At 45.7% G+C, this 25,957-nt stretch overlaps 1 protein-coding gene across 2 annotated transcripts; it reads left to right on the top strand.

Moving 5' to 3' along the window:
* The first annotated feature begins 6,209 nt into the window (after positions 1-6,209).
* On the top strand, positions 6,210-25,450 carry LOC139672831 (tumor necrosis factor alpha-induced protein 2-like). Of its 2 annotated transcripts, none has more exons than XM_071557458.1 (12): positions 6,210-6,330; positions 12,102-12,293; positions 14,246-14,873; positions 16,451-16,565; positions 17,823-17,948; positions 18,702-18,802; positions 18,890-18,988; positions 19,182-19,305; positions 20,251-20,373; positions 21,203-21,358; positions 23,041-23,162; positions 23,582-25,450. In XM_071557458.1, exons 2-12 carry the CDS (start codon positions 12,131-12,133, stop codon positions 23,721-23,723), a joined length of 1,899 nt encoding a protein of 632 aa, XP_071413559.1. In that variant the 5' UTR covers positions 6,210-6,330; positions 12,102-12,130; the 3' UTR covers positions 23,724-25,450. The 2 variants fall into 2 exon arrangements, with proteins under 2 accessions (XP_071413559.1, XP_071413557.1); XM_071557456.1 differs by having other exon boundaries at positions 11,945-12,293.
* The last annotated feature ends 507 nt before the right edge of the window (positions 25,451-25,957 follow it).

Genomic DNA, 25,957 nt, shown 5'->3' with positions numbered 1-25,957 from the left:
CCCCTGCACACAAGTTGTGTACCAGCAGGGCATAACTGTTGGTGTCTGGAGAGAACTAGTGAAGAGAGGCATGTCCCAGCCCCAGCTTTTAAATATGGATGGGCACATTCCTCCCACACCACGGGCAGCAACTGTGTGAGCAGCTCTGCTGACACGGCTTACCCAGCTCTGGCTGCCACAGGGTGGTTTTGGCATGTCCAGGGTCCAGATGAGCAGGTCAGGTTCCAGGGTTCAGAGCAGGTCTGTCAGGACACCCAGCCCTGTGCTGCCAGCACAGCTGTGCTGTCACATCTGGGAGCACTGAGCCACATTGTGGAGAGCACGGATGTCTGATGCTGTCCAGGATGTGGCTCCTTGAACCATTTCTTGTAGCTTAACTGGTGAGGCAGTTCCCATTTGCCTTCCATCAGCTCCTGGCTATGCTGACCCCTGAGGGCACTCAAGTCAAAAGTGGCCCCATCTTTGTGGCATCTATTTAATGCAGGAACACTGAAAGAAAAACAACATGTATCTTGGAAGAACACACACATACACTTGTCCAACTTCACAGAGACCTTGTTCTTGTGTGTTCAGACTGACCCCAAAGGCATTAGGAAGCTGTAAACAGAGAAGAAGTGTTATATAAAGAAGCAACAGTAAGCTGGGAAAAAGAGAGAACTACTGGGTTGCAAGTGCCAGAGTGCCTTAAAAACAGGATGCTAAAAAAACTGGTGCTTTTCTGTCAGAGGATCACCAATGCTTCTCCAAAGCAGCAGTGTTTTCCAGGACATCTAAGCTACAGGCAGATGTGAATACCCCACAATTTTCCCAGTCCAGTGCTTTTCCAGATCTGATCTGAATGCCTTGTTTGGCCCCATCCCAGACCTGAGCCTTGTGCTGTCATCCTACAACATGCCCTCCATTTCCCAACAGGAACAGGATAGCAAGAAGCATGAGTTCCTTTCACATGAAAAGGAAAAACTACACCCTTCCCTTAGCCCCCGTTGTTCCTCCCCAAGTCACCCCTTGGCAGATGTTGAGGTTGCCCATCAGACTGCAAGTAGCTCAAAATATAGGGACAATATCCCTCGCTTCATTCTATGGGTGAGGTGACTTGTCCCACACTACAAAGACACCGGGCTGAAGGTCCGGAGACAGCAAACCCAGAATGGCTGGCTGCCAGGAATGTCAGGTCAAGTGGACTCTTCCATCACATGGTGTCTCCTGCCCACTGTGACCATGTCAGGGACAGCTGAGCCCAGCCAGAAATCTCTGATATGGTTCCCTCCTCCTTCATATCAGATGGAGGGTGGCCTGACAACCGCAGAAATGTACACCTCCCTTGCTCAAATACCAGGGCGGAGTGCCAGGGCAGCCTCAGGCATGGACACAACCTCCACCAGGATATCACAGCAAAGGTGTCATCAGCCTCAGCTATGGACCACTCCTCAAGCAGAAATACCAGGATGGGGATGCAGACCGTGCTTGCATACAAACCCTTCCTTTGATGAAGTTTTAGGACATTCCTGTCAGATTTGAACTCCCAGATTATTACTCAGACATATTACAGAAGAAACCCAAATCAGGAAAGCTCTCTATGGTTAGTTTGGTTCAGATATGACTAGAGAGGACAAAAGTATCATCATGTGAGGTTAGTACTACTAGTAGCAAAGTTCTCAGAAGGAGTTCACACTTTTGAAGCTGCCAAATCACAGCTTTGCAGCAGGTCAGACCTTTGACACCAAGCTCCCCCAAACAGATGTGGCAAAAACATGTGTGTTCACTACTTGGAGAGGAAGAAAAACAGAGCCAGAACTATGCCTGCTGGATATTACCTGACCCTGGTTTTCCAATCCAGCCCCACAATGAGAGTATTTTCTGACTCTCAAGCACTAACTCAAGCAACCTCCACTTGGGCTTGTGCAGAAGGCAACAGGATATAGTCTGCTTACCCAAAGGGCTGCTGCCAGCCACCTGTACCCAAAATTGCTGCTTTTCTACTCTGAAACATGCACACCTGGAATTACCTAATACAAATGAGAAGAAGTCAGGGAAAATCCCACAGAAAAACTGGAAGTTTCCCTTTCTGATAGTAAAGGTAATGAAAACAAGTTCGAACAAAAATCTCAAATACCACTCAATGAATAAGCATATTGAATTAACAGACTCCAGGAAGAAAACCCTTACCCTTGTAACAATCTGCTTCTTGACACACCTTGAACTGGCAGTGAGGATAACAGCTTTTCGGCATCATGAAAGAGGAAATGAGAACTGCACTTCATAAATAATCTCCTTATCAAAACTGTTTGTTCATCATATCTTCATTTTTACAGGTAAGTAAATCTTGTCTAGTGCAAAGGATTCAAAACTGGTTTTTAGTAGAGACATATCCCATTTGCAGGCTCCTTCTCAGCTAAATGTAGATGTTGACTGCTAATGTGATTGACTTCAATGCTGAGTATAGAAGAAGGAGAGGATCAATGCAAATTTGATGTTCAAATTTAAGGAAGCATCTGCAAAACTTACAAATCTCTGAAGTACATCTTGCTTTTAAGTGTAAGTTGCAGCTGAGAAATATATCATGTACATTAGGGAAGTCAAAAGTAAACCCCTTGATTCCTCAAATTCACAGACTTAAGATATCTTCTTAGGTGACATAAACTATAAACACAGAGTATCAGTGTAGCCCTGTGCAATACACTGAGTAGTTACAGAACACAGAAAAATTGCTGTGCAGCCCTAGAAGATGTGCAGCCCACTATAACTTGGTTACCCACTACCCAATATTATTTAAGTAAATACAAGAGCCTGTCTCAGAAATCAGTCTACATTGACAAGCAGTGTCATGCTCTTCTTGTAAGAAGTCAAAGTGCAGTGATAGGTTTGATTTGGGTAAATAAGGGCATCCAGAGGATGACACCTAAGCTCTAGGTTTTTAAGACCCAGTTACAAGATGCTTGTTGTTCTCCTGTCTGCTGGGCAAATTGCCCTGACCCTACAGAAGTTAATTTACAGCAGATACAGATGAGGCCCAGCAACAGATCCCACTACATGAATCTAATTTAGATCTTAAATAAATCATTCTATACAAACTTTTATCTAAGAAAGTAACCCAGGATGCCCACAGATTTGCAGCTACATTTGCTAACACCAGCTGAGCATCAGACTCCATTGGTCTTTTTCACATTGCTTGCTGCTCCTAAACTGGGGATGAGACATTAGTCTGAGTCAAATGTAAAGACCACCTGAACATATAAAGAGAGGGTTTAGTGGGTCTGAGACACATGTTACTAAGCCACTTCCCAATGCAGATTCACAGCACATCTGGGACAGACACCCCTGTATCCTGCAGGGATCACATAAGTGAGGATGTGAGCAGAGAACCAGCCCAGGTCCTCCCAGCATCCACAATAGCATCCTCTGCTTTCAGACAGTCACAAACATTGCCTTCCCAGCCATGCCCAGAATTAGGTGTGTGTCTCACCCTTGGACCACACCAGCCTCCCTGGTGCTTCCCAGGAATCACATGCCTTAGCCTCTTGCATGAAAGGGTCATTGGATGCAACATCAAGCTCACCTCCAGTTGCCCTGTGCTGCCCCCAAACTGGCTCTAACTGCAGATATCAAACCTTGCCTCCTCTCTCTTTCACTCTGACATTGGAGGAGGTAATGAAGCCCAAAATTACTGCACTCCAGGGCCAAATCTTGCACTGTTTCATGTTTCTAATGATTTTAAGACTGATGTGACAGCCCAGCATTTCTGTCCCATGGCAATGGTTGTTTCAGGTCACTGGTTGTCAAGTAGTAAGGGGATGGACCCAGCCCTTGGCAATCCCAGAGGGAAACTCTCTGCCCAGCTCAGTCAAAGGCTGGCCTGAGATGAATCAGTGTTTTCCAGAGTCCGGAGACCATGGGTTTGCCCATCAGGGCGGCCCCTCTGCTTCTGCTTCCTGTTTTGGCAGACATTGTTGGGGGCGAGTTTCTTTTTGGAAGGAGGAAAGAGTCCCTGAGAGGAAAGCAGCAGCACTGTGAGCAGGAAGCATCTGCTCTCCAGCACTGTGCCAGCTCAACTGGGCACCTCCTCCCAGTACAAACATTGGCCTCAGACCATGTGTGCTGCTGGGGGATGTCCCCACACTGGACCTACATAGATGCATAGTCCCTGCAAAAGTTGTGCAGATACACAGGCAGTGAGTATGGGCATCAGCAGCACCAGAAAAGCTCAGGGTTCACACTCAGCTTTAAATCTCTGGACCATTTCTTTACATTTTGCATTAGATAACAGCTATCAGACTCAAAACAGAAATCATCCCAGGCAGAGTAACCAGGCTCTAGGACCTGCTGCCTGTCCCACTCCCTGCCCTACAGCATCTTCCCAGTAAAGGGGGGAGGAGGTGGGCTCCACAGGACCACAGTATTTTGATATTGTGCCCACAGGGCAACTGCTTCAGCCCAGATCTCATCCAGATGTGTGAGGGAGATTCTTCATATTGACGCTAAGCAAGAGACAACACAGCCCCTGCAGCCTCCACAGACCCTCTGCAATGGACCCCCACAGCCACTGCTGTCACCCAGATGTCCCATCTGCCCTCCACCCATCCCCTGCTGTGGCAGCACACACACTTCCACAGTGTAACAGGCTCACCACAGCTCCATGGCCAGGAAAGGAGGTCCCCACACATCAAGAACAGAACTCGGGAAAACAAGCCATAGAATCATAGAATAGATGACCTTTAAAGGTCATCTAGTCCGAATTCCCTGCAATGAACAGGGAGATCTTCAATTAGATCATTTTGCTCAGTCCTGTTCAACCTGGCCTTGAATGTATCTAAGGATGGAACAACCGTCACCTCTGGGCAACCAGTGTTTTACCACTCTCACAATAAAACATGTCTTCCTTATCTATAATCTAAAGTGACTTCCTTATCTATAATCCAAAGTGACCCTTCTTCAGTTCAAAAACCAATACCCCTTATCCTATCACAACAGGCCCTGCTAAAAAGTTTGTCCCCTTCAAGTGCTGAAAGGCTCAATAAGATCACTCACCCACCCAGAAGTGGAAGACAGAGTTTTAGAGTCTTTGGGATGAGGAAAGAAGCCTGTGTCTCCCAGTACCTAGGCAGGAAGTCAACACACTGCACTGAAGGTGCTGGATGATATTAATGCCTCGTGGGAGTGCTGTGAGCCCTGCTCTAGGGAAGGTGCTTCACCTCGGGCATGATGCAGCACTTGGATACAAGTCCGACATCTGGTTCTGCACTGGACAACCTCAAAAGTCACACCTTGCATCTGAGAGCATTGTCCAAACACTTCATGAACTTTGGGAGGCTTGATGCCATGACCACTTCCCTAGGGAGCATGTTCCAGTGCCCAACCTGGGTAAAGAACCTTTTTCTAACACCCAGCCTAAACTTCCCCTGACACAGCTTCATGTCATTCCCTCAGGCTGTGTCATTGATCACCAGAAAGAAGAGATCTGTGCCTGCCTGCCTGCCCCTCCACTTCTCATGAGGAGGCTGCAGACCATGATGAGGTCTCACCTCAGTCTCCTCTTCTCCAGGCTGAACAAGCCAAGTGACCTCAGCCGCCCCTCATATGCCTTCCCTTCTAGACCCTTCAGCATCTTTGTAGCCCTTCTTTGGATGTTCTCTAATATCTTTGTTTTTCTTATATTGTGTCACCCAGAACTGCACACAATATTCAAGGTGAGGCCACCCTAGTTCAGAGCAGAGCAGGACAATTCCCACCCTCGATGAGCTGGTGATTGCCTGATGCCCCCCAGGACACAGTCGGCCCTCCTGGCTGCCAGGGCACTGCTGATTCATATTCAACTTGCCGTCGACCAGGACACCCAGGTCCCTTTCCCTGTTCCCCAGCCTGTACATCTGGGGTTGACCATGCCAGATACAGAATATGGCATTTTCGGCTGCACTTGCTGTGTCCCCAACAGAGAGTTTCCAAGTCTACAATGCGGCACATCACTCAGACAAGCCCTGGGGGCAGGGAGCCCAAGGTACCCGTGCCCCGTTCACCGGTCTGTCAGGACAAAGCGTCCGGGCTGTTTCTCTGCAGTGACCGTCCCCGGGTCAGCCACCCTCCGTCCGTGACACCTTTCCCGTCGGAGGGGATTTCTCGGTTCTCTTTGGCTCGCACCACGGACCGGGGGAGGCGTAGCCGGGGTTTCCCGGTCGCTCGGTCCCGCCCCGAGCCCTTATAGTCGGGCTGCCCCGGCTCCGCCGCCAGCTCCGCTACAATCCCGCTGACTGTACCGTAGCCCCGCACTCATTCCCGCATCCAGCCCCACCACCCGCATTGCCGCTCGACCCGCCGCCGCCCGGGAGCTGTCGCAGAGTAAGTCCTTCGTGCCAATTGCCCGGAGCTCTCGTCTTTCCCCTTCCCCGTCTCTCCCGCCTCTCCAGAGCCGCTGCCCGTCTCCTGTCTCGCCTGCTGCTGTTCTGGGGAGCTCGGGGTCTCTCTGCTGTTTCTGAGAGGAGGGGACCAGTGGCAGGTGCTAAAGATGGGTTCCCAGGCATAGCGACAGGTTTCAGTCTTATCTGGTAATTACCAGAATGGAGAACAAGTGTGACTGCTGCGAGGACAGCATCTCCAGGCACATCCCAGGGTTAAGCACTGCGAGAACTTGTCTGGCAATTCCATTTGACAGCTGGGTCTGATCTCTGTTCTTTACCCTAAAATTTTGGGGCACAGACTGCGAGCAGTGACTATTGCAACTCCCCACCCTCCAACCCTTTAACCAAAATTCAGATTTAGGTCTTGGGCACCAAAGCATCCTAAACCCACATCAGGCACTGGGATCCAGATCCAGGGCAGCATTTCCCACCCTGTCCTCTTTATGGTCAGAGGAAGTGGTTTTCCCTCAAATCACAGAGAAGTAATTGGATTATGATTCCCTTGGCCTGGCTGCACTGGAAAAACCCCCTTTTCAGTGCCTGGATCCTGGATGGTCCAGAGCAGCCCCTGTGACTTGCCAGGGTTACTGTGCCAAGCTGGCACATTTCTGTATTGGCACGCTTGCCATTTTGTGGACTATGTTTTTTCCTAGTCAGGGAAGTGTCACTGCCCCTAGGACCTGCCTTTTCCCTGAGCACTGAAAAGCCTGTCAGAATTCCTTTCTATCCTTGGGTAGGAGCCCCATATCCACTCTGTCAGCTCCTCAGGCACAAACTGAAAGGTTCAACTCCAGGGTTAGGACCCTTGGTGTGTTTAAAGTAGGAATTTTTTTTTGAGGCTGCTGCAAAGTAAGGAAGAGACTTTCTATGGTTGGAGCATATGGCTGATCTAGAAGGTGTCGTCCCTCACCATCACACCAAGTTCAGAGCAGAAAACCTGAAGAAACACTCATTCTCCAAAGCATTCAGCTGCCTGTCCCTACCAAAGGACTTTGAGGCTCGCCAGTTCCAACAGAACCAATGAAACAGGAGCAGAGAGCTTTGGAAAACTCGAGTTTTGGGTTTGCTTCAGTCATCCTCTCTTTAAAAAGCCACCTGAAAAGCCTAAAAATTTGAAAGTGCCAAGAGACACTTCCGGGGAGTTTGTGTATCTTCTCAGTTGCTGTTAGCTATAGCAGTGAACTTTGCAAACTCTAGGATTTGGCTTTGGCAACACTAATATGAAAATAAAATTCTGGACAGCACCAGATGTCTTCTCTTTCAGAAGCAACAGTTTAAAATGATGCTGCCCAGATGTGAAGCAAGAAGGAAAAGGAATGTATTACAGTGCATTACATATAACAATGTATATGTATAATTTTCTCTCTTTGCAAAATTCTCACTAAGAACAGGAGGTGCTGGTTTACAGGACTGGTTTCAGTTGTGCTTCAGTTATTAAGGGAAACCAAATTCTCATTTAAAAATGACTGAGGTACTGCGTAGCTATATCTATACTATTCCCCAGACAAGTGATAATATGGCTTGATGCTGATTTAAAGCATCTCAGGCCTTGGGATTTGCTGCCTGCTCTGCCACTGCCATTCCCCTGAGTCCTTTGGGTCCCCTGCCACCCCCAGCCCTATGGAGGTGCCCAGCACTGCTGAGGCACATGGACCAAGTACCCTGGAGAGGCTCTGCTCCTGCCTTGCCTTCTGTACAGGAGACATAAGGTTTGTTCCAGCTTTTGACTTCGTTAGGAGCAGAGTTTGGCCACCATCAGGATGGTGCTCGACTACACTTGGTGGTGGGTGTCTGGACTGAGATTTCCCAGGGAGAGCCAAGTGGAAGTGAGGGGTGTCTCTGTCCAGCTAACAAAAATTACAGAAAAAACCCCACCTCCTTGGAGGGCTTCCCAGCTTGCTGAGGTTGGGACTGGCATCCACATAGATTTTTTGCTTTGATTAGTTATCAACTTATTTAGGAGTCACCACATAGTCTGAAATTCACTAAACTCTGACTGTCTGCACCGCTCTGCTGCTTCAAAAGATGGTTTGACCCAGTGCAATTTTCTTGTGCGGGCAGGGGTGACCCCACCTACACAGGGAATAAGTGGGGGAGAAATGGCTGATGCAAAAGCAGAGAATAAACTTTGTTAAATAACTCTGGATTTCTGAGAGACTATGGGAGAATGGGGAATTTCCACTAAAATGAGAGATAAATCCTTGTGACCTAGGATGTCAGCCCACTGGAGAGGACCAAAAATCCAAACAAATGTTTGTTAATACTGGCAGCAGCTTAGGAAAAAGAAGTCAAAAAAAAGTCAGCAAAAAAATTTAGAGTAGGGGTAATTAGTCAATCTCTTCCCCTGAGTGTTCTCTGGCATGTCATGAGCCGTCTCTCACAAATGAGCGTGTTCCTGAGTGTGCTGCATGAAAGCTGTTTCCTTTGAGGAGGAAAAGGAGAAAATGGGAAAGGACTCTGCCAAGTGTCTGGTCCGGATCCTGCTGTGTCATGGCTATGCTCCAAGTCTTTCCATTGCCCTGGCTGCCCACCCAAGAAAAGCTTCATCTCAGGTACATGCTGTTATCAGCATCATGAAGAGAGCTCTCTCCATCGCACTGCAGCTATACCAGCAGTCGCAGCACCACTGCCCCAGTGCTGCAGGGCCTCTGTACAGGGTGGCAGAGGATGCTGTGTGAGCTGTGCTGCTCTTCTGGTTAGAAACTGTAAGCTGAATATGCTATGTCAAAAATAACTGAAGCTAAAGACTTCCCTGGCAGAAACTAGTGCCACATAACAGTAATGGGGATGATGATGATAACAGTAAATTAATAATAATAGTGAGTTAGGAATAATGTCAGCTCTTGACCTTAAATCATTACATTTTCCAAGACCTGAATTTGAGCTTTGTGCCTGGGAAGTGATTCAGCATTTTCCTAGTGTTAACTGCTAAAAGAATTAGGAGTCTGCTGAAGTTTTAACAATTTTTGATCTGCGAGCAGAATGCAGGGATGCAGGAGCAGCCCAAGGCCATCCAGATGTAACAAATACCATCTCCTTTTAGCTGAGTATTTCTTGTAGAAAGTGTGTGAGGTTTTCTATTAAAAAGGGCCTTACACTATCTAACAGTAAAGAGAAGAGCTGGCAGGTTTTGGTACCACTTGAACATTAAGGCTGAGGCTGCATTTGAAGGCAGAAGTGGGAGCTGGGGTTTCCTGCTGGTATTTCCTGCTGCAGTTACAAACATGGGCCAAACAGCAATGGCACACTGATAATCACTGGGCAGGTATTCAAGCTGGCCACATGTGAGTGAGCAGGGTAGCTACTGAATTGACAGTCTTACTTAGATGCTTAAGGTCATTCCTTTCAGATCATTACCAGGACAAAGTTGTGACAGATGTTAAAAATTTTAACCAGCTTAATTTTTCCCTTATGGAGTCTCTTACACGCAGTGTCGCTTTAAATGGTGCATTCACCTTGGCATTGAAGAAGAGCCAAAGCTGTTTTGAAACCCAACTTTCTAAACAACATTCATCAAAATTAAAGACCTTAGACTTTTGGAAGGGAGATGTATTTTCTTTGTTTAAAAACAAACAAACAGAAAAGGTCAATAAATGCTTTGTTTGAAATAATAGGAGAGAGAGAAGGAAGGGATTTGGCAGAATTAATCTAAACACAGTGTTGTATTGGGAAATGCAGTCTGGGAAAAGAGCCCTACAAAACCTAAGAAAGCCCAAATCACTTACAGAGTGGTTTTGGGTTTTGGGATATTTGTTTGGTGGGTTTTTTGGTTTTGTTTTTTGTAGGTTTTTGAGCAGAAATGTAACAAAAAGGAGCTCTTTTCCACTGTTTTTAGGATTAGAGAGGGCCATCCTGGAGTGAACTGCAAGGGGTTTCCTCCCTCCTCCCCTCCTCAGTACATGTGCTGAGGAAAGGTGTAGGTGCACAGCTTCAACCACGTCACGGTTCTGCTGGGTAATGCTACTGTTAGTTCAGTTGGTTAGAGTTTGGTGCTAATCATGCCTTGGTTGTGGGTTCAATCCCTGTATGGGTCAGTCACACAAGAGCTGGAATTGATCTTTATGGTTCCTTTCCAATTCAAAATATTCTGTAACTCCTGCCTGCTGAGCTCTGGTGCTCAGTTCTCCTTTCCTTGCTCATGCAACTGACCCTGCAGACCTGGGGCACGAGGGCTCTGCTGAGCAGCCACGTGTCACTGAAACCTGATGCATGTGGCAGCCGCTGCCATCCCACCTGTCTATAGCAGCACTTTGGGTTTAGTTTTTCACTCTATCACTGGTCACAGACCACCAGTTTATCTGAGCCACACAAATTGTGCACACTCCTCCCCCTTTCTCTCTTCCAGAATGAGTTTTCGCCTTCGTTGTGTTTTAAAAGCAATAGCATTACTAATCCTGAACACGACCTGGCATCCAAAGCAGGGAGAAGGAAAGCTCTCAGCGATGCCAGGCTCTAACTGCTCTCTGTACCAGAAGGCTGCTACCACTGACTTACTGCTTCAAAGCTCTCCAGGCTGCTGCGAGCCAGCAGGAGGAAACACAATTAAAATGAAAAGCCACAGTTTTCCAACCCGTTTGTCCAGAAATAAGTATCGTGGCTTGTATCAGCTTGATACATATCAACAGTATAAACTTAACAAGGGTATTTGAAGATCACCACATTGAGGCCTTATAACTGAAGTCAAATTCTTCCTTTATTTAAAACATAACTCCTCTGCCCTGACTCAGTACAAATCAGGCAAAACTCTCTTGCCTGAGAGATTTCATACAGAAGTGTTCTGACCTCCGAGAAAGGCACTTTATTTAAAGTGTTGTTAGAATAAGGATTGGAAACTATGAATCACTTTATTTATTTGCATTAATTATGTCATTATAATCATCATACAAATGGTTCTAGTTGTGCAAATAAATATTTATCAATATATTTAATTATGTAGGAACATATATAACTAACTATGAATTCTGAAAATATGTTGTAACAGTAACAAATTCCCATTGTTAATTATTGTAGTGCAGGAATGTTGGTGGTAGTGTATGACTCTGGCAGGATAATGTCTGTTTAAACAAGGCTAAACCACCCTGCTTCTCATGCCTTGTTCCCACTTCCCCTTAGCAGAGATCAGCAAAAAAAGGCCCTGAGGAAGGTGGAAATTGATCCCGATACCATATAACAGTATGAGAGTTTTGTGGTTGCTCTGAAAAGGCACACGACACTTGTCCCACCCACCCACATTGTTCATGTCCAGCATCCATGCTCACATCCATAGCTGTGGAAAGCTCTGCTTTCCTGTATCTGGATAACTTCAAGGTCTCAAATTGGGCCATCTGAATCACCATTAAAATGATCTCTGATTTTCTGTAGCTTCTTTATTAGACCAGAATGCTGCTCCCATTCTCTGTTACCTGAGGTAACTTTGCTCAGGAGCTTCCCTGCAGAGCTGTACTCATACCAGATGTGTATCATTCTCCACATCACCCACTCATGCTTTGCCACATTGTTCCATGGTATTTTGCATTCTGTTATAATCTGATCCATTCTTTTCCTGACATTTACAGGCTAGAAGGAAAATGATGAAAATGTTACCTTTTTTCCAAAGTGGTCCTATTGGAATACGCAATGGATCAGAGGGTTGCATTGGTGCAAACAGGCAGTTTGAAAACCCTTCAGCATCAGTAGCTGAGCAAGCCCCTGCCTGTTCTGAACCTTCTGTAGATGAGATCTGGTCCAGGCACCAGGAGAAGATGAGTGAGAGGCCAGAGGCAGCTTGCAGAGCTTCACGTGCCTCTTCAATCACGAGCAATGAGAGCTTCATCTCTGCCGGGGACAGCCCTGAAAAGGGGAGAGGAATAACGGGAATCCTTAGAAGCGCATTTAAGAAAATTAAAAAGACCAAGCCACCCAGTGGTAAGTGATCCTCCATCCTCTTTACACCACTTCATGGGCCAGAGTTACTTCTAGAGGGGCTGCACAAGGTGGAGAATTGGCCCCTGGAGAAACAAGGGCACCAACAGGTTGAAGTGACTTTTCCAAGAAACCTGGGGAAACATGGGCTGAAGGGGACTTTACCTCAAGTCCTAGATCTTTGGTACCAAGGTCACAGTGCTTTGGGAACTGTCAGTTTGCAGGTTTTCTGTCCAAAACTTAATTCCACATCTCATGTAGGCACAAGAGTTCTGCGGGTGGGTCAGAAATCTCCCGGCTCTGTTTCTCCATGAAACCACCACCCTGTGAAATCATAGAATCATGGAAGGGTTTGGATTGGAAGGGACTTAAAGATCATGTAGCTCCAACCTCTCTGCTCCCCCAAACTCCTCTTCTTCCAGGGACAGGAGTAAGTAACACACATAGGTCTGTCCTGGGATTGATATATAAACATACGGCTCCTCCAGTCACAGGCACTGGTCCTGCAGGGTGCTTGGAGAGGCAGAGAAATACCTGCTTGGGGAAGCCCAGAACTGGAGACAAGTGCCCGTTGTTATCACATTCATAAACTTTGTAAGATGTGCCTTAAAATAAGTTCATTTTGTAGCCCTGCCTCCTTTACTGTGGGCCTCTTAACAAAATCTTACTAGTTTAGTACAAATTATCTGATTTCCAGATAAGCCTTTACCTGTCTAATTGGCATCTCCTTCTCCATGTGTCAAATATTTTCCCTAACTGGTATTTTTAGTTCTTGGCCTTGAATATGCTACTGAAAACAGGCCTTTTGTGCTTTTGTTCTTACCACTGCATTGCCCCATTCCCAATGTCTGCAACCAGAGTTGCAGGAATTATTCCAGATAAGATATAACCAATGCCTGGTAAAATATGTTACCATTTTCCTATCTCAGCTGGGCATTCCTCAATGGATGCATCCTGAGGTCATAACTGACATTTTCACCATCACCACCAGTAATGATTTACAAATTCTTCAGGCATCTCTCTTCCTCCTCCATCTCAAGCTGATTCACATCCAGCTTGCAGCAGAAAATCCTATTTGTTGCTAAGTAACTTTTGTTCTATTCAATTTGTATCTTGTATTTCGTGCTATTAAATTTCAGCCCATTTACTATTCAAGTTATCCCATTGTTCCTGTGTAATGCACCAAACCCTCAGTTTCAATAATGTCTCTGAACTTTGTGTAATCAGGAGATGCCAATAGGGCACTCCCAGCTTTCGTGCCACAGTCTCTAAGGAGAATATGAAGTAATACGAGTTTCATGGATTTTGCAAGCTTTCTCCACCCAGGGTCCTCTGTGCAAACATTACACACCTAACAAAACTTATTTTGGGATATCACTTCTCCAATTTAACTAATAATTTCCCAGATAGCACTGTCTCAAGCAACTGACGTTCAGATAAGACAGTTTAATTGTATTTATCTTGCCTGCTAAATGTGTCCTTCACAACAATGTCACGGGTCAGGTTGTGCCAATCTATTTCTGGAAAACCCATAAGGTATTTCCTCTAGCACATCTTATTTAGCTGCATCTTTCCATCTACACTTTTCCTAAAGCCATGCTTCTGACTTGATATCATATTAATGGGAAGGGGGATTATCAATCAATCAATATAAAATAATAAAAAAGTATCTTCAAAAAGCTAAATTTTGGAAAAAATTATAAGTAGCTCATAAATAGTTGGCCATATGCAACCTACTGGTGATGGGTATTCAAATTTCCATTGCCCCAGTTAAAGGCAAGCTAGTAATAGTCTGACCTTTAAATTAAAAAAAATTCTGTATGGTGAAGAAGCCCAAGATCTAGCATTTTAGAAATATAAGCATTTAAAAAAATATTCCAGAGCCATCATTTTTTATAAAACAGAAATTTGAATCTTCACTCTTAATAAAGAAAGGCTATTATTTTTTTCACCAGTCAAACAAATCATGGATCTCCTTGGAGAGCAAAGGCTTTGTGATGCCACTCAGCATCTGATTGTCCTGGAGAAGAGCCTGTCTAGCAAAAGTGAGGAGAGACTGAACACCAGCCAGAAAGACATTGAGTCTGTCTATGAAGTTCTCAAGCACAAAGTCTTTAGCATTTTGAGTGACTCCATACTGCTAGCAAAAACAAACCCAGAACTGCTGCAGCAAGCAGTGGAGGCTCTGAAAGAGCAGGAGAAAGAAGATCAGAACTACATGTCAGAGAATCCACTTGACCAAAATATGCAATTTAGACCTAGAAAATGGAAAGAACTTTGGATGGCTACAGTAAAAGAGTCCGTAGAGGCTCGAATGAAAGACACAAGCCGTACTCCTATAAATGAGAACCTCTCTGCAGTTGGCCAGAATCTCCTGCACATGGGAAAGACAATGAAAGAAGATTTGACAGTGATCGTAAAGTACATTAAACAGCTTTATCCACCTGAGTTTAATGTCTTCAGCATATATGCAGAACTCTATCACAGTTATTTTGCCTCCCAGGCAAAGAAAAATGCTGAGTCTCATCTGGAAGACAAGGATATTTACCTTCTTCTCTCATGGGTGCACAATATTTATCCACAGTAAGTGAGATTTCTACCTGTGTTTATCCCAGCACAGGTTCACTGGCTGCAAAACCATGTATTGGATTGATGTATGGAATAGCATCTTTGTGGTGCAGTCCAACACCTGGCTAGGTTCTGGTGTCACTGGTGATGTGCTGATTTACACTAGATGGCCAGGACAGCTAGAAGGGACACACTCAAGGCTGCTAGTCTGTAAATGAAGGGCTGATCCCACCATTGAGGCTTCTGGGAAACAGACACAATTGTTTAGGGCTTCACTTTTAGGGTAAAGTGGTCAGGTTGATGGACTTGATATCTATTCCAGTTGCACATCTGAACTCGTTCTTAGAAAATTTGGAAATTTCAGCTCTCTGGACCACAGGGAAGACAATAAATAAAACAACCTGCAATGCAATTGTCCTAGGCACAGAGGATGTTTTTTTAGGTGTTACCCCCAGTCTGTTGTCTACTCCTGGTTACAAGACCCAGGGGTGCATCTCTGTGAGAGGACATTCATCAGCCAAGGGTCACCCTTCATCCTCACAAACCCTGTATGTTATAGAACTGAAAGTATTCCTTACTGTGGCTTATAGTACTGTATGGAGAATTGAGGACTCTCATTTATTAGGTGAAAACTAGTGTCATTTCTTCTATACTAAAGTCATTCAACCTTCATCTCCACTCTTTATTGCTTGTGTTTCACTGAGAGAGTATAACGAGTCAGTGTTTATCCTGTAAGTTTTCCAGAGTCAGTGTTATGATCTAGATCAGGATATTCAGGCCTGAACCAGCATGTGTTTGGAAATCAGTAGTTGTGGGGAGCAGGACTCAACCAGAGCAGTGCAGCCTGGTACTGGGGATGGTGTTGGCCAGGGTAGCAGCCACTTTGCAGGGTGTTTCCAGAGGCCATATCCAGGTGTCTGCTGAGGGACCACCTCTCTCCATGGTTGGCAGCAAAGGGAGAGATGAGGAGAAGGAGGAGGGCTGCACAACAGCCTGGCCCCAGCTTCCAGTGTCAGTGTACCCTGTAGGGCTGGGTGATGTGCAAAGAGGGGACTCGGGAGATGATCAGGGTTATTCTCTTCAGCTCCAGAAGGAGCGGTTGCTTCCACATCAGCCCCCCACAAGTGCTGGCCTGAGCTGGCAGGTCTGTTTCCTCACAGCTGCCCAGGAGCACCTGACTCAGCCAGCATGTGGTGGGAATGTGACAGCAGGGTATGAAACCACCCACTCTGTTCCCAACCAGCCATGAAACACCAGCTTTTCATCTGCTCACCTCTCTGTATTGATGGAGAGAAGTCATGGCCAGGGCCTGGACCCTCCTGCTTCCTTAAGGCCCCCATCCCCGCCAGAGCACAGTGGCTGGTGCTCAAGATCTTGGCAGACCATGACTCCCTTCCCAGGGTTGCTTGTAGTCCCATCCCCACAGGTCCCACGCCTTCAGCTCCTTCAGGTCCTGCCTGGACTAAGGACAATGTACATTTTCATCTGTTTTCTCACTGACATCCTCAAAAAGTGTTAGTGATTTGCATCAACAGATGTCTTGAATTACACTGCCCTTGGAAAATGTGATTGTTTGGCTTTTTTCATTCCAGGGATATGAGAAAAGATCATGCTTTAGCCAAAGAGTTGGATACAGTTAAGCTTGGAAGCCTTTTGCCATCAAGTCTGAGCAAAGAGCTGGAAAAGAAATACCTTGACAGTGAAGAGGTGAGAATCTGTTCAGTCACTCCTCTTCCCTTTACTGCTCCTGAATGACTTCTTGGAGAAGCTGTGACTTGTCCTGAACACACACTTCTCACCTGTGAGCCATACACCCTGCACACCCCTCCAGAGAGAAGTAAAAGCTTTTTTTTGTTTTGGGAGGACAGATCAGCTTTCTACTAGATGGGACTTGCAGAGCAAACTTCTGCTTAGCCCTGGGAGCCATTAGAAAATAATTGCTCTGTTCTTGTAAATCACGTGATAGAAAGGGGGCAGGGGGGGAATCCAACAACTAATTTTTATGGGCAACTCTCCAGTTGTGTGTAAAATCTCCAGAGGGATTTATGGACCCTCTCACAGTAATCTTGAAAGGATCCCAAATTACTCCTGACCTCTGCAGAGGTGCCAGAGCGTCTTTGAGCACAAAGCATGGAGATTTGGTCCTGAAAAATCTGTTCTTCTGATGGAGAATCTCTTGATCTGCAGAAAATAAAAGTTGCTCTGGTTTTTATATCACTCTTCTCTTATTGGAAACAAGAAGCAACTTTTACAGTACTCCCAATAACTTAGTGCTTTTGGGATTTGGGGCTGGAATTCCTGGAAAACAAGAAGACGAGTTCCAGGTTTAGACATATGCCATGATGGTTTGCATATGGGAGAGGAGGTGTGAGGTCTGCAAAGCGCATGAACAGGGCACTGGGAGATCAGCAGTATGTGCCAGACACTGCATAGATGATTTCCAAAGCCTCACTCCCGTGTGTACTCAGAGGGGTCAGAGCAGAGAAAACCTGAGATCATTTTGTTTCACACTCCAGTACTTGTAAGGCATCAGAAGGTCTCATGAAAAAGGATTGCAAAACCAGGTAGCACTGAGTGTAACACTCAGGCAATTTGTGGTTAGAGGAATGTGGGCTCTGGCACACATAGCTGCCTGCAACCTTCCTGCTCACCACTCCCCTCCCTGCCCTCCTGACCCCACTGATGTGGTGAGGTGATGGACAGGGACATAGGTCTTGATCTTCATTCCTACCTTGAAATACTCAGCTCACTGTTGCATCAGTGGATATTGAAAGTGGGTTGTCGTTGTTGCTGTTGTGAAGTGGTGCATCAAGCTTCTCCTAACAAGGAGCCTTTACTTCCCATCCAGGGCTGAGGAAAAAGTCTGCTGAGCCAGGCAAAAGGTTAGGGAGCAAGTACAACCTGCATAAGGCAGAAGCTGCTGCATCCATTGTGGTAAATGTTCTTGTTCTTCCTCCCCTAAAGGTTACTGTCAAAAATTCACTGAGCAAATGTTTAGATAAGGAAATCCAAAGATGGAAAGAAGACAAAGAACCGGAGAAGCTAAATGGGCATTTTCAAAGTGAACTACTAGGAATATTTGTTATCCAGGTAATACAGAGCTATATTAAAAATAAACAATTTCATCCTTTACCTACTTAGGATTTGAGACCAACTATAAGGGAAAGCAAAAGGCTAAGTCACTTGTGTAGGGCAGTAGCAGAGGTGAGTGGTACAGGGGACTGCAAACCCCCATAGTCTGGCACGGTCCTGGAATACCACAAGCTGGGAACAAACTCCTCTATAAACAAAAAAAGAAGGAAAACTGCCTTCATTCTCCCTGTGCAGTCTCTTCTGCGCCCCCAGCAGCAGAGAGGCAAGAGATTCCCTGCCAAGCAAGGAATCTGTTGCTTGCTCTCAGGGAGACTGTCACAGGCAGAGCTGCTGTTTTCTAAGCTCAATTTTCCCCCTCCTCTGCCTGCAGAGGATTAGTCAAGCTTATTTTTTAAAAAATAAACCTCTCATATGTTGAGGTTGTTGTGATTAAATTGTATTTTAATGCAATCATATGACATTAAAAAAAAAACAAACAAAAAAGAAACAAAACCAATTGTCACATTCCTTACTTTCTCAACTGTTCTATAGACTTTCTTTCATGCTTCTTTCTTTTTTGCCTCTTATGAAAACGAAGTTCAAAATCGGTTTGAACCCACCAAATAAGTGTGGTCCCTGGCTCAGTCGCAGGGGAGGATGCAGGAATGTCAGGTGCAGTTGCCTCAGTTAAGGATCTGCAGCTTCTTTGACCAGCCAACCAGGCTCTTTCAGAGCAGACAGCATTTAATATTGATCTTTTTTGTTTGTTAGAGTATCTACAGTGGCCAGAAGAGAGCCCAGGACATCAGCCAGGCCGTGGGCAAGGAGCTGTCACAGCGCCTGCTGAAGGAGCTGCCTGCCTTCCTGAGGAGGTGGGTAAGGCTGCGCTGGGCAGTGGGGCTGGCACAGCCACCTGGCCATGCACTCACTCACCTCTCCTCTTCCCATCTCCCCTCCAGCTACAGGGATGCTTTTGAAGACTTTAAGGAAAAAAGTAAGAAGCACAGACACTACAAGGCTATACTGATTGCAAATATTAACAACTGCTGGAATTTTAGGTAAGTGTCCAACATAAAAAGTTTTGCTCCTTCCTCTGCAGACAACATATAACAGTGTGACAGAGGGGAGGTACTCAATAGTTAGAGCAGAGGTAGCTTCATCTGCCTGAAGAGGCAGGCTTGGAGAACTCTGAATTTCTCTCTCTCTCATTTGAGGATCGGCTATTTTGACCTTGCTGATCTTTCCTTGCAGAGAATACACAGAGGAAAACATGGCAGAAAAGGACGACAATAAAGCCGATATCCTCAGCACTCTTGGTGATATTGAAAACAGTGCCTTTGATGTGCTGCTTCAGCAGCTGTTTGCCCAGCTGAAGGTACTGTTTCTGTGCCCCACACCCTCCTGCCCCATGGCTCAACTGGTGCCAGGGCAGGACATATTCTCCTGCTGTGCTATGTGTTCCTCAAATCTCTGATTCAAATCAGCAAAGTCCAGAAGAGCTCTGGGTCAGGGTGCAGGATCAGTGCTAACCCACACTGCTGCTGGAAAACTCCCACTAACCTCTCCCTCCGTTGGTCCTCAAGCCTGAAGGCAAAATGGGTGCAGTGACACAGGCATGACTGTGCAGGTGAATGCGCCGATTGCATCTGAGACAACACCTGCAGGAGGGAGAGTCTTAACCTGCAGCTGTTTACTCTCCAAACTGTATGAAACCATCACAAATGGCATAAATGGCAATTACATAGCTTTTGGTTTCTTCATAAAGGTGATTTGAAGGGCAATTTTGACTTCTACCTTTTTTTTTAGAATATATATAACACAAGTTTTTAAGTTCAAGTTTTGGTGTAGGGGAAGGAGGCATACGAGTCGGGAATGCTCAGCCACAATCTCTCCTGCTTTCTCTGTGGAGCCATTTGGAATACGTGACATAGCAAGGATGCTTTACTTTTTTAATTTTCATTTTTATTTACTGTGGCTGAGAAAAATTAAAAACATCTCATTATGATTCTTTTTTTTTTCCTTGGTGGTTCCATAATTCTCTAATCAGGCAAGATGGTGTGGACAAAACATTAAAAACGTGGAAATAAAAAAGAACAGCTTCAATGTGAACCTTTGAGCCCTTGGTCCTCTCCATCATGAGAAACTAAGAAGGGAACATAGTTCCCTCTTCCCCCATCCCTGTAAGCCATTGTCACACATTCCTGCACAGGACTGCACGCTGCCCTCTCACTATGTAGGATACTGTACATACAGAAATGCTAAATACAGACATGCATAGAATTGGTTTTGAGGCAACTTAGCAGATTTTCCTGTTTTTCAGCCAATGTATAAGAAGTTCACAGAAAATAAGTGGGACTCCAGCAATGAAATTATGAATGAGATAATTAAAACCACCAGTGAACATATTTCAGACTTCCGGACATTAAAGGACCCTTTTTACCACGTAAGTCCAAGAGAAATACTGGAGCAATTCTGGGATGCTGAGGCTGCATTTTCAGCTCTGATACTTTGCAACTTAATTTACCTTGATGGCAGCATGCAGTTTACCTAGATTAGTAATATAAATCTTACTCTTCTCTGACAGAAGCAGACAATTGTAGCTCTGCTGCAGTGTTTTCAGAGGAAACCACCCTTGTTGTAAAGAAAGTGCATTAGAGACCATCCAGCACATAGTTTTATTTGTGGACTTGGTTTCGCAGTCTTGAAACACAGATGCAATTGCTTGGTTCAGTCTCATTGCTCCTTTGATTGCCCTAAGGACTGGATGATATGTATGTAATTGGATCAAATCTCAAATAACTAAACCACAACCACATCTTCAGTGGTGATGGAGTATATATGAAACATCACTGTATAAAACAATATTTGATTTCCTGCCTTTGTCTTTTTACTAGCTGAAACAAATTGATGATGTTTTGTGTATTAGAGAGAAGAACAGGAAGAGCAGCATGAATTCCTGTTTCTCTCTAATACTGTACTTCTCCAGCCCATGGAGATCTTTTCTATATTTTAAACTCTTCCCAGAAGTAAATAACATTTGGAAATTCCCACAGTTCATTAGAGTACAAAGAAGTTCTCGGCATCTAGGATGTGGCGTAACCAGTCTTGGGAGGTTGGCAAGCAGTGCCATTTCTGGCATGTAATCAGCAGTAGGCATTGTTGGGGCATGTCTTACAGCACCCAAGATAATTTTCTCCCCCATCCACCCTCATGGTTTTTCTTGTCCCCAAGCGAAAGAGAGATGGATGATTCCCTCCTCTCCTTCCCAACAGGCTATCGTTGAGAAGATCCACACCCGTTTGGTTAAAGAGTACATTGTGAGGCTGCTGAAGAGGAAAGTCAGCCTGAAAACTGAAGCACAGCAGCAAAATCTGGCCCAACAGATCTCCAAGAATGCTGCTGACCTGGAAGTCTTCTGCACAAGCAATGTACGTGAGTGCTTGCCAAAAACACAACAGCACGGGTCACAGACACACTAAAAAACAAGAAAATAAATTTTCTGGGGCCTTTCATTAACCATTCCAACTCAATTTCCTGGAAGGCAGGACCTTAGGCAGAAAGAGGTTTCCAAGTGCCTGCAAGCAGGAAGGCTCCTCTGCCACCAGTCTGCCCCTCCCTGTTTGCAGAAACATGATTTCATCCTCCCTTGTCCCATTGGCAGTTTACTTTTGAACATTTATATTAATAGGGCCAGAAGACTTAATCTTTCCCAGCTTCAGTGCAACTTGCATGAAGTCTGAGTTTTGACTCTGTTATGACCCAAATAGTGAGAAAGGATTCTGCTTGAATGAAGGTGCAAATGAGACCACATGCCAAAGTGAATATACATTTTATTTAACAGTAAATGTCAAGTAGAGAAAGAGAAAAGAATAGAAAAGAGTAGAGGGAGACAGACAGACAGACAGATCAAGCAGAAGATAGTCACCACCCATGGATGCAGCAGTGTCCCATTAGTCTTTCCCCCATGGCTTCTCAATAGTGAGGATTCCAGTCATTCTTCTGGATGTACCACATTTATACAGTCCAAGTTCTGGGCATCCATAGGGTGGTCACAGATGCTGTTCCCATGACTTGGGGTGATATGTGTGTATAAGCAGTTGCTTCTTTTCCTACAGTTTGCCATGGAGGGAATTTTTTTCTGGATACATTAACCAGGATGTGACAACCAGACCTTGCCACACCAGGCCTTGAATTAGCACCTTCCTGTTGTAATGTCTCTCTTCTGTGCTTATCTCAAGTTCCTGTTGTGGTGGCTTATCTTATGGCAAGTTTCTTCAATGGCCTTGACAATATTTTGAGACAGGCAATTGTGCTCTTTAAGTACTCAGAGAGTCTTCCCCTCACCCCTGATGTCCCTCACACTGTTACTTTCAGGTCAGGCAGAGGCTAAAGCAGGCAACATGGGGGCTCTGGTACACAAGGGATTCCTCCCAAAGAACTATTGTGGAAACAACGCCCTCTGTCCTCTGAGATCACATTCCTCCTTCCACGTCTCTAAATTTGCCTGGAAAAAAAGCTAAGCCAAACCCTGTCTGCCACCACCACCTGAGCATATGACTGGAAAAGTAACAAGCCTGAGTTATATACAGTGTGGGTGAGAGGTCAGACAGCTGGATCTTAAGAATTCCAATAGCCAGGAAAAAGTCCATTTGGAGCATTTACCCAGGTGGGCAGGAAGTGGATTTTGGCAATGCCTCGAGATGCTAAAGTCAGGGTTGTGTGCTGAGCTGGAAGGGAGCAGCATGTGGCGGCGTGTTACCTGGCACATCAGAGCTCTTACACACACTAGGCAGTGTGGAAACCCAAAGAAAGGAAAATATGATGGGAGGGAAGAGCAGAGAGAATCTGGCAAGGTGGATATGGAAATCTCAGTCCTTTAGCAAACCTACACCTCTCGTATAAGAGGATTAAAAATCATCAAAATGCTAATCCAATTTTTTCAAGGATGGCCCAGGCAGAAACATCACTGAAAACAACTGAGACACATAAAATGACTGACACATCCTTCCTCCTTGCCAGGAAATAGCCTCAGGAGCCAGTTCTTAGGCTGGACAGAGGTTTTCACATCCCTCTACCCTGATGCCCTGCTAACCACTTTCTCTTCTGGCAGGGATCTCAAGCCACATGGCTGAATTCAGTGCTCCCCAAACTGGCTGAAATAATCCGACTGCAGGATTTAGGTGCTATTAAAATGGAAGTTGCAACACTCGCCATAACATACCCAGATATCCGGTAAGAGATGATGAAACAGATTTGTTAATATTCATATGGAATTTTATCTGAGCCAAGAAACAGTCGAATATGGGTATAGGTGATATTTATATAGCCTGAGCCCACAGAGATGGGTGGGGACTGCTTTCCAGGCAGGGGCAATCCCAGTGCCAAGTGGACAATAAAGAAAATATGAACAAAAGCCTATTTATATATTCCAAATTCTGGCCTGATTTTCTCCTGTGCCTTGAAGATTCCCTTCCTGACCCCAAACCTCCTAGAGCAGGGCTGGGTCCTGTGTAGGGCTGCCAGATGCTGAGCCAGCCCCCACCAAGGACCTCAGGGCCTGCTGCAGGTTGGGTGGCCACATACTGATGCAGTGGTCCTGGCATGTGAAGATGAGTGCAAGTAGATAACACCTGGCCATTTCTCTTTCACAGCAAAAGGCACCTGGAAGCGTTCCTGCACATCAAAGCCAATTTGTCACGCAGCCAACAAAAAAGCATCCTGGGCTACTTGACAGACTGTACGGCATCCACTCCACCCAAAGGCCCACTCTTCTCCAACATAAACGTGTCCTAGGCCAAGGCACCCCTTGGAACCCTTGTGCTGGACTGTTAGGTGAGCCAGGGATGGAGACTGTTCCCTGGAGCGATGCACAGTGCGCACTGCCAACTTTTCCTATGGAAAGTGTTTTGTCTTAATCTGATGCTCAGCATCTCCTATGGGAATCATCACCCTCCATGTGGGGATGGGCAGAGGGTGCACCCACAGGAGGTGCAGTGCCCTCAAGGACCAGGGCTGCTCCTCAGACCAGTCCTGGATTGCCCCTAGGGTCTCCTTGGTGCCACCACGTTCTCTGCCTAGACACTGCTCCGGTGCTCTGACCTCCATCTACCTCTCAGGGTGCCATGAAGGTCGTGTCGCTGACTCCCCAACTAGCCCAGACCAAGCAGACACTTCCTGTGTAGATGTTTTTGTCTTCTGAAGAAAGGGAGGGAAACAAAAACTGAAGCCAACATTCAGAGATGGAAAAGTCCCATGTGAGCATCCTTGCACCTCATCTGCCTTCCTCAGAGCCGGTCAGGGCAGTTGTGTTAGACTGATGGGAGAGGCATCAGGTTTCTGGTGAGGAGGAGCTGTAGTTCAGCCATGGCAGGGCTCTTGCCATCCCCTCACAATGTGGGACCTCAGACTCAGGCCTTGGAGTGGCCCCTTCTGGATGCTCTGATCCAGAAGCACTGCCCAGGGGCATCAGGGTTTCTGAACTGGCCCTGGGGAGCATGTGTTTCCTTCACCTCTGTGAGGTGGGAGCACCTGACACCCGGCAGATAACCCCTCTACAGTGACCCCATCCAGTGCATCTGCACAGAGTGACACTCTGATAACAGAGATTGAGAGCAAGCTGCCTGTTGCAATGGATGGTGTGGGCTAAGCCTTAGCATCTAGTAAAGCACTTTGTGTATTACTGAAGCCCTTCCTCAACAAGGAGAGAACTTTTCCAGACCCCATTAAGAACACAGGTTTGAATGGGGTGTGGAACTGGTCTCAAATGCCAAAAAAATGTACTGAACACCCTGTTTGCGTCACTATTCTCTTGCTCGCTCTTTCCCCTCTTACTGTGAGGTAGATATGATGTGAAAACACAAATGGGTCTCTTGTGAAACTGTGTTTTCTTTATAACAGCCCAGGGTTTTTTGGAAAGCTAATCCCATACCAAAACAACACTGTGTTTCATTGGAGACCTTTCCCTTCTGTTTTTCTCTATTTTAACTTTTGTATCAGTCTGTAGAAAGTCAGTCTGGAAGGAAGATGCATGATGACTGTGCAAACTATATAATGTATTTATATGCATATGCAGTATACCACTGGTGTATTTTTGCATCCAATTTTATTTTTTCTCAGTTAGAGATACTAATTTGCAATATTTATATTTAAACAGTATTCAAATATGCTAGAAAAATGACTCATTTATTCCGTCTCTGGCTGTTGTTTACTGTGTTGCCACATGTAGTTCTATGACCTTCTTCAAAGGGCCAGTCCTTCCACTTCTCCCAGGCTGCTCTGGTGAATATCACCCACTGGTTCCAAGTAGAGAGAGTCTTGCTGGACTACAGACAGGCTGGAAAACCAGAAGCATCCTCGATTTGTACTGTCTATGGGTCTCACAGCCCGGCTTTCCTTTCTCTCTGGAGCAGGGACTGCCATGTGCACCATGTTTATGCTATCCAGTATAACAAGATCCAAAGCATCAGTCTTTAAGCACTACCACAGTCTTAATGTTGAACAATAAAAAACTATTCATTTGATGTACATTTCATCCTTGCTGCTCTGGCGCTGCCTTCCTCCCCCTCTTGTCTCCTTCTGTTCTTACGAGCCCTTAGAAGATGCAGCCCATCAGGATTTGTTCTCAGCTGGCCCTGCTCGCCTACTTTTACCCTCCTCCCTATCAGTCCTGTGGCATTGCTGCTGCCCCTATGAGATAGACACTGAGCACTGTGGGCTGCTCAGTAGCAGTGGCCAGTGGCACACATTGGGAGAAAGAGTCCTCTGCCAACAGGTTTTGTGGCAAAATCATACCCTGAGTGAGGAAAAGTGCTTTGGTTTTAGTTTGCTGCCTGGCCACGAGCAGCATAAACCACCCTCTCCCTCCATGAGCACACACACAAAACTCATATAGACACATAGTTTGACAAATTATTATTTAAACACCTAGCTACAGTTTAAAGCCAAATGCCAAAATGACTTCTGACAGTGCTGAGCACTGTCAACACAACTGTCACCTATTGGGTAACATTTTCTTTCCCAATTAGTGA

This window comes from Pithys albifrons, chromosome 6 (genome assembly GCF_047495875.1).
Source record: "Pithys albifrons albifrons isolate INPA30051 chromosome 6, PitAlb_v1, whole genome shotgun sequence".
Classification (NCBI taxonomy): domain Eukaryota; kingdom Metazoa; phylum Chordata; class Aves; order Passeriformes; family Thamnophilidae; genus Pithys; species Pithys albifrons.
Note: the sequence above shows the minus strand (reverse complement) of the source record. Positions and strands in the feature narration are given on the sequence as shown.

Coding starts and splice junctions, on each gene's coding strand:
- LOC139672831 (XM_071557456.1), top strand. CDS start 11,957: ATGATGAAAATGTTACCTTTTTTCCAAAGTGGTCCTATTGGAATACGC. Junction 18,989..19,181: donor AACAACTGCTGGAATTTTAG/GTAAGTGTCCAA, acceptor CTTTCCTTGCAG/AGAATACACAGAGGAAAACA. Junction 23,163..23,581: donor ATAACATACCCAGATATCCG/GTAAGAGATGAT, acceptor TCTCTTTCACAG/CAAAAGGCACCTGGAAGCGT.